Source organism: Tetrao urogallus (genome assembly GCF_951394365.1).
Source record: "Tetrao urogallus genome assembly, chromosome: 7".
Lineage (NCBI taxonomy): Eukaryota > Metazoa > Chordata > Aves > Galliformes > Phasianidae > Tetrao > Tetrao urogallus.
This window is the reverse complement of record NC_136820.1, coordinates 36,259,901-36,271,601: the sequence shown is the minus strand read 5'-3', so window position 1 is coordinate 36,271,601 and position 11,701 is coordinate 36,259,901. Positions and strand designations below refer to the sequence as shown.

Below are 11,701 nucleotides of genomic sequence, written 5' to 3'. Positions count from 1 at the left end.
TTCCCCTGGATAAATGCTTGTTCCAGTCCTGGCTTTTATAATTTCATTTAAAATTTAGTTTATATTTCTAGATTAAGATCTGACATGTATTTTGTATTTGCAAATCAACTGAAAGGTATTGAAAGGAAGTTGAATAGAAACATGCAATAAATTAGCATTTATGCATTATTTTTTCCCTGGGAGAAGTAGTAATAAAATTAGAATGACTTAAATTATTCACTGCTTTTATTTTTAAAGAACGCTTTCTTTCCAAAATACCAGACACACTGGAGTGTCATTTAAATGAGAGAAATGTGTGAAGATGGTTTTACAGTGGAATGCAATTATAGATTAGAGTGAAAAAAGCTAATCTTGTTTCACCTGCAGAGATAATCTTAGCAGTCATGTATAGGTGCAAAAAGCTTGTTGGTTGTGTGAGACTTAGATTAAATCAAAAGCTTCTTTTGTGGTAAAGCTTGTAGCTGATTAGCAGTAATAATTTGCAGCTTAACGAAGCTCTTAATTGTAAAATTCTGTTTCTGATCTTTCTAGGAGAAAGGAGGAGATTGCATAAATCTTGGTAGACAAGTTGGCTGCAAGCAGTTAAACCGAAATTAACTTCTGCCTTCTGGCCGCAGAGTGCGAGTTTGACGTTCGTGTGTGATATTCTGCAGACTAAATCATGCCAGCATTATCAACTGGATCTGGAAGTGACACAGGTATGCAAGCCAAGGAGGACTGCATGTTTCCTCCAGAGCTTATTTGTTAAGTCTACAGTCTCTCTTTCAAGAAATCATCAAATAATGTAATTAATTATGGTCTTAACAGATGCTTAAATTAGCGCTTCAAGCATAACCTTGTCTTCCTGAAGTTAATGTAGGCAGATGAAACATCACAGTGTGTGGTTTTTTTGTTTTTTTTTTTTTTTTTTAATTATAACTTTTGTAAGTCCACCATTCTCTTCTCCCTGTCTTCAGCCTCCTGTACTATATATGGATCTGAAGAATTTGGATTCACCCCGGAATGATTCCTACAATGTTAACTTGAAAAAGGAGGAGGAAAAAAGATGATGATATCATACATGCCTTAATATTTGCAGCAGTCTAGACTATCCCCTCTGTGAGTTACTTATCAGTGAAGTTATTTCTGAACACAGACTACTTAGTTTTGACACTTCTTTAACAAATTAGGAGAAGAAAAATACTGTATCAAGTTCTCTTCCTTCCCTTGCCTTCCACACTGGAGTCCAGTTCCTTTAACCAAGTGCAGGCAATGGGAGTGCAGAAGTGATTTTGCACAGTTTTAACCTTCTTTGTAGTAATATTAGGCTCTTTTCAAAGGTTACATCTCATTTTGCAGTTACAGTTGCAGTTTCTCTGCCAATTATTTTTGTCACTATTCTAAGGGCAAAGAAAGTCAATATTGTTTTCTAAAAGATGTTTTGTAAATAGGTCATCCCACTGAGATTACAGTAGAGAGGTCACTGCTCGCTGTTCTAGATCACGTAGTTGTATGCCCGAGAATTAATAGGATTTCGAAAAGGAAGAGGGAGATTTCAAGTCATGAATCCAAAAAGCAGTGTAAGGAACTGCATTTGATTATTATTTTAAATAGACCGAATAGTTTACTGCACTGTTTTTTCCCTCACACTTCAGGTCCTCATAAGATTTCTGCTAGCTGAAAAGGTGAATCTTAAGAGGTTTTTTGTTACTGTTTCTTTTTTTGTTTTGTTTTGTTTTTTTTTCCTGTTTTTAACCATTTCAAGGTCCCTTCCTACCCAAACCATTCTATGGTTCTATCATTTGGAAGCAGGTTTTATTGGTTTTCTTACACTCTTTTCTGTCCCACTTGCTGTGTTTGAGAGATTTGACTACCATTTCCCCAGACTCTACCTCTACTTACTTTTTCTTCTCTTTCCCCTGTGAAAATAAATGCTTCACTTCTGTGGCTGTTGAAGCTGTCGAGTATACCTGAATTTTGGAAGACGTTAGCTCTATCCTGAGCTAATTTTCCGCTGTGGATCTTTGCTTCCTTTATCATATAATCTTTTGTGTCTTTCCAAAATCTGCCTCATTATTATGTTTTTAAATATTATGTGACCAAATACTTTCTGATGTTTCAAGACAATTTTGAGATGAATAGTAGGGGGGGGGGAATGTGTGATGACTGGCGCTTGGTGCTAATGATATTTCTAGGTTTATTATTTAAAGAAAGTTAATATGCCCAGAAGTATTAGTAATGGACATACTCACAGGAAAAAGGAAAACTGCTTCATCAGATGGGAGAAAGATACTCCTAATTTTAAAATTGTGTGTTATTGTCTCTAAAAACAATGTTCGATTATGCTGCTTAATGCGTATGATTCTCCAAATACACTTTGCTTTTTAGCACACACCCTAATTAATTAACTTTACATTGTCCCAGGAAATCTAACAGTAAAGTATGCTAGAGACTGTGCTCTCTATCCTGATTGTAATACAAATGTTTTTTAATCTGCAGCATGATCCACCTCTGAGCTGTTTTTTAGTTCTTACTCTTTGATTAATAAAATAAAATTAAAGACAAAAAGAAAAAAGGGGGAGGAGCAGTTCTTATCTTCATTGTTCTCCATTGGAAGGCAGGCAGACCACCTTTCCTCTTGTCCTTCCATTCTGACTGCATAAACTGCTGGTGGCTGTGTGTGTTCCTGCAGTGGAGTTAGCAGATTAATTGATGGGGGCCTTACAATTGTGCCTCTAGGGTAGGGGAGCAGCTTCATTTAGTCTGTCTGCTAAGGCTCTATTTTATTAACACATTCAAACAAAACTCCAATCTAGTTTATTTTTATATTTGTTCTCACCTGGTGAAGTAAAAGTAAACTGGGATTTGAAAATGAGCGAGAGTTCTACTGAGAATTAGTAAAGAGAAATGCATCATCTGCAAGTGTCAGAAACATTTGCAAGTTGTGGACTGTTTGAAGTTTATTTTGTTTTAATATTCTTAGACATCAGATCATGATCAAAAGCAGGATAGCGCTCATGATGGGCAACATTTTATGCAACTAAAAATTGTTCTATTTGTGTTAATGTTGTGTAGCTTTTACTTTGTCAACAGGCAAACCAGATTTGTGTAGCTTGCTTCCAGCTAGAAGAGTTATAAAATGTTTAAATGAAAAACATTCTTATGAGTTACAGGCTTATGTTTGTGCACACATGGGTGTATGCGCGCGCGCGCACACACACACACAGAATATATCTTTTTTCAACTTGTTGACAACATACGAGCAATCCTACTCCTCCCTGAAGGCTTACTGTCCCATCAGTGTTGGGTCCAAGTAACATTAAAGCAAGCGTCTTGACTGGAGGGCTGAGCTCCTGTGTGTGGCTGCATCTGAAGTTTTACCATTTTCTGTGTTCTAAAAATTTACTTGAACTCAGTGTGCGAGGCTGTCTCATAGAGTTTAAAGGCTGAGAAGAAAGACTTGCACTTCTGCCGGTAAAGCAAGTCTGAGGTCTAGCATTCACAGATTTAGGAGATTCAAGGTTGCTATCCTGGCTTCACAGTAGTTGATGTCATCTTCATTGCTGACTTTTGTGGAGCCAAGATGACATCACTATGCTTTGTGAAGTGTTTTAGTGTGAAAAACATTGTAAAGTTGTTGCAGATTTCTTTCCTCACAGCCCTTTGGTAAGCTTGCTCAGCTGACAAATTAAAAAATGCTTTCTCTGTTTGTCCTTTAAAACTAGCACAAGACTGTGCAAAGCAGTCTTCATATTACTGATTCATGTGTTGTCAGTGGGAAAATCACATTTAATGGCCAAGTTTGATCCCCAAGTAAAACTGTGTGATTGCATAAGTATAATGAAAGTCAGAAGCGTTTCTTGAATTTGAATATTTTGAGTTATAGACAGTAAAAATGTGCAAGGCTTACATTAACTCCTTCTTGAGTACATATAAGGAGCTAATGCTGTGCCAGATAGAGATTTTTTCAGTTATAGGCATATAAAACTGAATACACATTAACTTTTTAAATGGAGAAAAAACACGTTTCTTGCAAACCAAATCACAAATTCACCTGGCTTTAAAATACTCTTGGTTTGGTTGTTTTCTGTCTTGTAATAATGCAAAATAAAGCTATGAAACCTATTTGAAATACAGGATATTTTTGAAGTAGCATATCCTATTGCTCTTTAATAATTATCAGGACTTTGTCTAGGGCTGCATACCATTGGTGTGCATGTAGTGAACGCCAGTATAAATATTTTGCTAAAACATGATGGTGATATGACAGCTCCATCATCTACGTGGGCTGTCTGCCAGCGAAGTGAGAGCTGCAAGCAGTGCTAAGTTCAAAGTTGTTTTTCTAATCACCTGAACACTGAAAGATCTATCCTTGCTGTGGCCATTTTGGGATGGATGCGTTCCCTTTATTTACAGCTGGTACACTTTACTAAGATTACAAGTTTCAACATAGTTTTTCCTAAGAATGCTTGATAATGAAAAGGATAAAAAGGCAGAGAGGGGAAAGAAACAGTGATGACAGTGGAGTAGTTGGCGGAGCCAAGAGGGGGCATGAGAAATGCTTGTGGGGGCAGAGGGCAAACGAAGCTGAAGTGGCAGAAGATTTCAGCCTTTTCAGCCAGTTGTTTGCCGAAGGAGGGAGCTAGAAATCAGGGACTTGTGTTTTTACAGACCATTTAAAAAATGTAATAAAAAACAGTAGCCAAAGATCTGGATTCGTTGTTATGAGATGAAGAGAAAGAGAATTTAAGAGAACGATGGGGGGAGGATTTCTGGGAGTAGCGGTTCCTTTGGTGGCTGCCAGGCGAAGGCTCGCAGAGCGGTGGAGCCCTGGCCTGAGCTGCCTCGTGCTGCATTGTGAGCAGTGAGAGCAGAGGCTCCGTGTGCCGCTCGGAGCTGTGTCTGCGCTGGGATTGCAAGGCTGCTGAAACTCTCACCTCGTTGAAGTGCACAGATATGGCTAGATCTGCATGAAAGCTGATACTCTAGCTAAGGCAGGACTTGTACTGAATTAATAAACATAGCTATATTTTATCGTGTTTTCTTGAGAGCTCCCCATCTCCAGCTGCCACAGGCAGTAACTGGCTTGCAGGCTAACACTAACGTGAAAGATGTGGAAAACTATGAGGCGTATGGCTAGCTTTAATTGCTCTCAGATTTTTTAAAATATAAATTTCTGGTGTTGGGAAAAGGGTATTTATTTTGATTTCAACATATTTATGGTGAGTGTTGGAAAACTTGTTCAAAGTAGAATGAAATTTCTCTAAACTCTTCTGGTTTGGATTAATGCTTTATGCTAGGCTGATTCAGCAGTATGGAATCAGAAAATGTGTGCAACTATATTTACTGGTGGGAAACTTTAAAACTGTTACAGTTGTTGGACGCAAATTTAACTTCAAATTCAAATGGTCTGTCGGCATGAACATACGCTTCTTTTTTTCTTGGTGCTCAACGTGTAGTTCTGTGGCAAATGTGAAAGTATGGCAGCCTATATTGTTTCTAACCGAAGGCTTAAAGATATAGCTACTTTGGTTGGACTGGAAGCTGTAATTACACAAACGGTTGACAATTCCTGCTTCTGCCAGACATCCTTTGACAGGAGCAGGCAGTGATGTTGTAGCACATAAATGTAACTGCCGGGATCCAGCTCGGCTAGCAGAGCGTATCGTATGTTTTTACTGTCAGATGAAAGGTTCTGTGGCTTCTCAGCCCAACATCAGGTCAAGTATTGCTTGTTTTAATAAAACTAAAGCTGTTAATCTGAAGGAAATTTAGTACTGCTTTCAGGTACTGAGAAGCTTCCCTGCTAACAGTTGTAAGTTGCCTGTCATGGAACATGAGTTCAGATATGATTTTGCTCTTAAAATAACATATTTGTTAAACGTGAAACCCACAATTCAATCAGGTTAGGAATGTAAAGGGTAAAATACAAAACGTAACCACTGTTAGTTGCCTTTTATAAACTTGCCTTTGATACAACAGAGATGGTATACTTGATGTTTAAAGCTTTTTGTATTTCTATATAGTTCTGTAGATTTTTCCATCAAAATTTGTAGGCATGTGCATGTGTACGTGACTGGTGGGATGGTATAACTTGCTTTGAATGCTAAGCATTGAACTCAGTCATACAATGAGATACAGCACTAAAAAGATACCACTACTTTAAAGCCTGTTTTGGGGCATTGGTGCTGCCATCTCTGTCATGGAGATTACGGGATGTTTCCTTCCACTCTTAAGGCATGGTATGAAAGGCTTAACTATACAGTAATCAGATGGTGCTTTCAGTATTTGTAGGTACAACTAACCCCAGGTAAACAGTCTCAACTTCTGTTGCTGCAAGTCTTTTTTCAGCCTCTTCATGAGATATCATAGCCTCCTTCTGCAGATGTGAAAGGCCACATTTAGTACGCATTGCAAACTGCAAAGAAAGAGTTAAACATGCCGAGCGTGCCCGGCGATTCTTCTCTGACATCTAGCACTGGAATGAGTTCTTTCCTCAGTGCCTGCCAGATACTTGCTATTGCCTCCTCTAGTGTTGATGAAGATCAAGATATAAATACTTAAGACTCCCCAGGCTGACGTCTGTACAAAGGACCAGTCAGTTAGTCAAGGTTATTCAAGGTGTCACAGTATGCAGGCTTCTTTGGAGCGGCCAAGAGTATCTGAAAACATACACGTCAGATCTTTGTACGAGCCTTCCACAAACTGCTTATTAATTTGTGCTTGATAGGTCACTTTAAATCAGTTATACGTTTGTGTTATTCTTGCAGAAAGCAGTCCTTCAGTAAGCTTATGGAAGTAATTTTATGATTTTTCAAAGTATCCCTCTTGATAGAGTGCCTCACGATTATATTTTGAGTTTCAGTTTTGAAACAGATCTCAGGAGCTGTACAAGCAAGAACTTGGTATTACTCTGTATGAGTGCAAGAAGGGATCAACTGTTTAACTCGAATCAGAATGCACTGGTATGTGGTATGCTAAATCTGAAATACACATGTTGAGACAAATCCTAAAAGACCAATAACTGTTTCAAACAACTGCGGATTCTTTAGCTCCCGTAGCCAAGTTCCAAAACTAAAGACTTTTCCATTTTGAAGGGAATAATATTTTTAGAAGTGGTGGGCTTAAATGCTTGCTTGCTTTCAACATTGTCTGTCATAATGTTGTTTTAAGGTGGGTTAACAAATTACTGCAGTTTGGAGGAATAAAAATTGGGTACAATTTTAAAATTAAAATACAGTACTGCCCTCACTGAATATGTAATCTTGTTCTTTGAGGGTATGCATGACAAAGTTCTTGTTTTCATTAGGAAAAAAATAGAACATTGATATTTTAATTAATCCCACCTGCAAGGGTTTGAGCATTTTGCTTCTTTATGAATTAGCAAATAGAACAAGATAGACATTTTTCCACAGATGCTGCTGACCTGTATGTTTTGCCTATCTGGCTACTCTGTCTTTCCTACCTTTTGAAAATTAGATCAGATTTTTTTTTTTTTTTTTTTTTTAAACCAATAAACTTTTTTTTTTTTAAGTACAGGATACAATCATGTTAGTCGCTGGTTCTGTACAGAGCAGATGTTGAAGCCCTGTATGTTCTTGCAGTCTCACTAAGCCCACATACCCGATGGAATTATCGAGCGCAGAAAAGAAGGATTTGTTGCTCAGAAGATTGAGCGCACAGCAGTCCTTTTACAGTCTGATAGGACAGTGGAGTTTGTCCTAAAGCGTGTGTGCACAGAATATGTTTTTGTTTGAACTTGTGCGTGGATGCTGCTCTCTAAGTTGAGAATGAAGTAACTTTCAATATTCAGCGTTAGTGACTTTGATTTTATTATGCAGGGGCAGTGATGTCAGAACGAGGGTTTCTGTTGCAGGGCTGTTTGCTTTGTGTAAGGAGAGTGTTGTCTGATCCTTTATAGAACTGTAAAATACGGTTCAAATGTGAAAAAATGTCAGCTTGTTATAAATGGCAGCAAATGGTGCTGATTATTTTACCTTTGACAAAGTGGAAAATTTAAAGGTTGGTGTGTCCCGTTTTATTAATACAATAAAATTTTACAGTGTTGTTCTGGGCTTAGATATATGTTCTTTAGTGTTTATTATCCCTCAGTTACAGTAAAAATTTTTGATTGGAAGTCTGGCATCATTGTTCAGAATGCTAAATCAGGAAATTAATTAGCATATGAAAGCAAATGTGCATCCATTTGTCTCCAGCTTTTTCCTTACACTAACCAAAACAAAGTTGGTGTTTTCCTGTGATACGCAAGAGCGATGGAATGCACAGACCATATTTTTTATCATTTAGCACTAGTTTATAGCTTCCACAGACTTGTCCTAATAATGAAGCTATGAAGGATATGACAAGAATGGTGATATTAAATTTCTCTAGACTAACAGTAAATTTTTCCATTCTGATGTCAAGAATGTAGAGCATCTGGATTCCGCAGTGTGAGTGGTTCAGTACGGGAACACTTTCATCAAATGGTTCACCATTTACTCTCCTCCAAGGAACAAGCAGACTCCTACAGAAAAGAACACCCTGAAAGAAGCAGTTTTCTGGAATTCTGGACAAATTATTTGTCCCATTGTTTCCGATTTAAAAGCTTTCCGTTGTTTCTTAGCATTAAATCTAATCACATGTGCAAAATTAAGTGAAACATTTTTAAATCAGAATTCTCAAGATTACATACAGTTACTCAGATCTAGTAAAATTGTTTTAATTAAGGTTAGGAAAAAATGAAGAGACTCTGAAGGCAGGAACTGTCTAAGTCTATTAATAGAACAAAGTGTGAAATCTGTCTATTGCTTTCTGAAGCAGGGACAATGCTGAGGTTTCAAGCACTGGATTTTTCCCTTGAAGTTGTTTCCTTAGTCCAAGCTGGCAGAATTCTACAAACCTTATTTTGCAACCATTTTGTTTTACTGTGTGTATGCAACAAGCCCAAAAACTTCAGAGTAGTTTCCCTATCCGTGACAAGCTCTTGTACATTTTTGTTTTAGGCTGTCTGTATCTATTAGGTTATCTATATGTTTGTATATAGATTATTTCTGTAAAACAGTTATCTAGTCGTTGGCTTTTAAATGCCTGTGTTTCTTTTCATGGAAGAAATAAATTTCATGTGAAAGTGTTGGATATCTGGTATTAATTTATTAAATTTCTTTATTCTTGATTCAGGTAGTTAGGCTTAATAGGCCATCTGAGCACCTGCAAACTTTTCCTTCCTCTCTTCCAAGGGTTTTATGATATTACTGTGTGCAGTGCTTGTCTCCTTTTATTGGTATTGCTGTGCTACAGGGATGCTACTTGATTCACATCTTAGTTCAACTTAGACACTGTACCTAGTTTATATAACGAGTATAATATCAGCATACTAGTATCTAAAACTGGGGCTTCCTGTGTTGTTCTGGAAGTGACTCCTATTACCCCACTGGTTTATGTGATCATGTTTAATCTAGAAAGAACCTTAGATCGTTCCTTCTCTGTTTCAGTGATTTGGGAAAGTCCAGGGAAGATTATGCTGTGATGTGATTTTTATTTTCAATTTTTTTTCCCCAGGTTGTAGGACAGGCCGGACTGACTTCCCTTTTTATAACTGGTAGTAGTCTTACATCTCCACGTTTAAACTCTTTGTTAATTTTTGGGATGTGTGCTCAGGACGCTTGAGACCTTTGAATAGATGTTCTGCTTTTAAAAATAGAAGTAAATGAGTTTTTCTTGTGTAAGTCATGATGTTTACTTTACTGAATTTTGACACCTGAAGTATTTTGATACTAGAAAATCCCAGTGGACCTTTGATTCATTTTAAATATAAAGCCTGCTTAAATTTAGCCAAACTAGACTAAAAATAATGATAATAAAAAAGAACCTGAACAGAATAGCAACAGGTGCTTTTTTTTTTTTTTTTTTTTTTTTTTTTGGTGAGGCTCTTTACAGTGTTGCCAGCATAAGGAATTAAAAAAAAAAAAAGAGAGATTTTTTTTCAGCTTTGCATGATTTCTGTTGTTTTAAACAACTTCTAGAGCCTTTTAAAGAGCTTTTTTTGTGTGTTAGTTTAAATTTTAGGCACCCTTCCAAAAATGTGTGCAAAATGCCTTTTTTAATGGAAGATCAGTGCATGCCATTTGACTCAGAGCTGTGAGGAGAAGGCATTGCACAAAGCCTGATGATAGCACAGCCTGGGCCTGGCAGCATTCAGCTCTCTGCTCCACAGCTACATCTCATCCCATGGCTTTTAATGCAGTTTTAATTTACGTCACAGTCCATCTCAGCATAGGGCATATCCTGTGAGCATTTTAAAAACTCACTATAGCAACACTTCAATGTTTCCAATTGGCACCAAAAGAATTTTTAAAAAATAAATGTGATTTCAGCAGACTGGCAGTGGTAAAAGCAGTGAACAACTTGCATTGCTTGCAGTGGCCTTTGGCTCTGGCCCACAGAACCACCTGCGGTGCAGCTCGCTAGCTTTGCAGGAGGTTGGTTTGATGTTGGGCTGAAGCACGGTCTCCAATGGTAAATTTTTCTCTTCTCTCAGTCTACATAATGCTTAGTTTCAAGGGGAGTCTATAGAGCAGGAGTATAGTGTTCCCTGTGTGCTGGGTGGCCAGGGCTCTCCCGCTACAGAGAAGAGCTGGATCTTGATTTGTTCCCCTTCTGGGTCAAAGCTATAAACACGGCACTGCAGAGCTAAAGCAGGGCAGGACTTGAAACGCGACCATAGAATTGGATAAAATAAGTTGGCACCCGTCTAATTTTCTCCTTTTCCCCAAAAAGTTGCATCAATTGGGTAAGTTGCTGTTGAAGCTAGCATTAGAGCTTCTGAGACATAAAAACATTCATTTCCCTGGAAGGGGCAGTTCAGGGCTGTATGAGCAAATTTAGCCCATGGCAACTCGTGGCAATTCATCTGAATGTGGAAACCCCAAGGAATGGAAGCACCCACAGGACTCATCTGTCCTGAATTGTAGGTAGTTCTGTGTGTAAAACCCAGTCTCACTACAGGCACCTTTAGTATTATCTTGTATTCCTACAGTAAGAGTTACCCCATCAAGAAACTTATTTTCACAGGGATTTAATTATATGAGGTTTGAGAAGCTACATTTACAAACATAGAATAGTTTCATGGTAGATTATAAGTGAAAACTAAGCAGATTTGGTGAACAAGAAAGAAAAAGCTTGTTCTGTTGTACATCTCTTATGTGAAGGGAGTGGCTAAAGTTCATATTTTCTTTCCTCCGAAAGGCATATGTGAATTGTTCTTAAACAGTTATGTCACAGTATAAGCTTGCATTGAGCTTTCTATTCCATTTTTTAACAACCTCCAAGTTATTCTGAGGTAAGTGTATTTGCAGTAACAAAAGTAGTTCTACACAGACATGTAAGGCTGAGTGTAAAGTAATTTTAATTTTCTAAATATATTTCTTAAAAATGAAGTAAATTTAATTGGATAGGTTTTTTTGCAATTTTATTTCTTCTTCCTAGTTATTTCTGCAGCTGAAGTAATAGTCGTGTCATTTTGCAGCTGTTAACTACTGTGACATCCACGCCTAAAAACTGATTTATTTTCATTTTTTTTGCCCAGTGGTGAAATTCTAATAATCCAGAAGGTAAAAGCCAAAAGTCCCATTCAATTTCTGTTCCTTCAGTGTTCAGTCATTGATGGAATCTTGCTTGGCAAGACTTAGTTTTCTTTTTCTGTCCGTGCAAAATTGTAGTGGTT

General features: G+C 37.6%; 1 protein-coding gene across 1 annotated transcript in view; it reads left to right on the top strand.

Annotated features, from left to right (window-relative positions):
* Window positions 1-661: 661 nt before the first annotated feature.
* Window positions 662-11,701, top strand: part of MPP7 (MAGUK p55 scaffold protein 7) — a gene marked incomplete at both ends in the record, with an annotated part of 97,377 nt that continues 86,337 nt past the window's right edge. Inside the window, one exon of the mRNA XM_079538680.1 lies at window positions 662-698. Within this exon, the coding sequence (XP_079394806.1) occupies window positions 662-698 (37 nt within the window). The remainder of the gene's footprint in view (window positions 699-11,701) is intronic.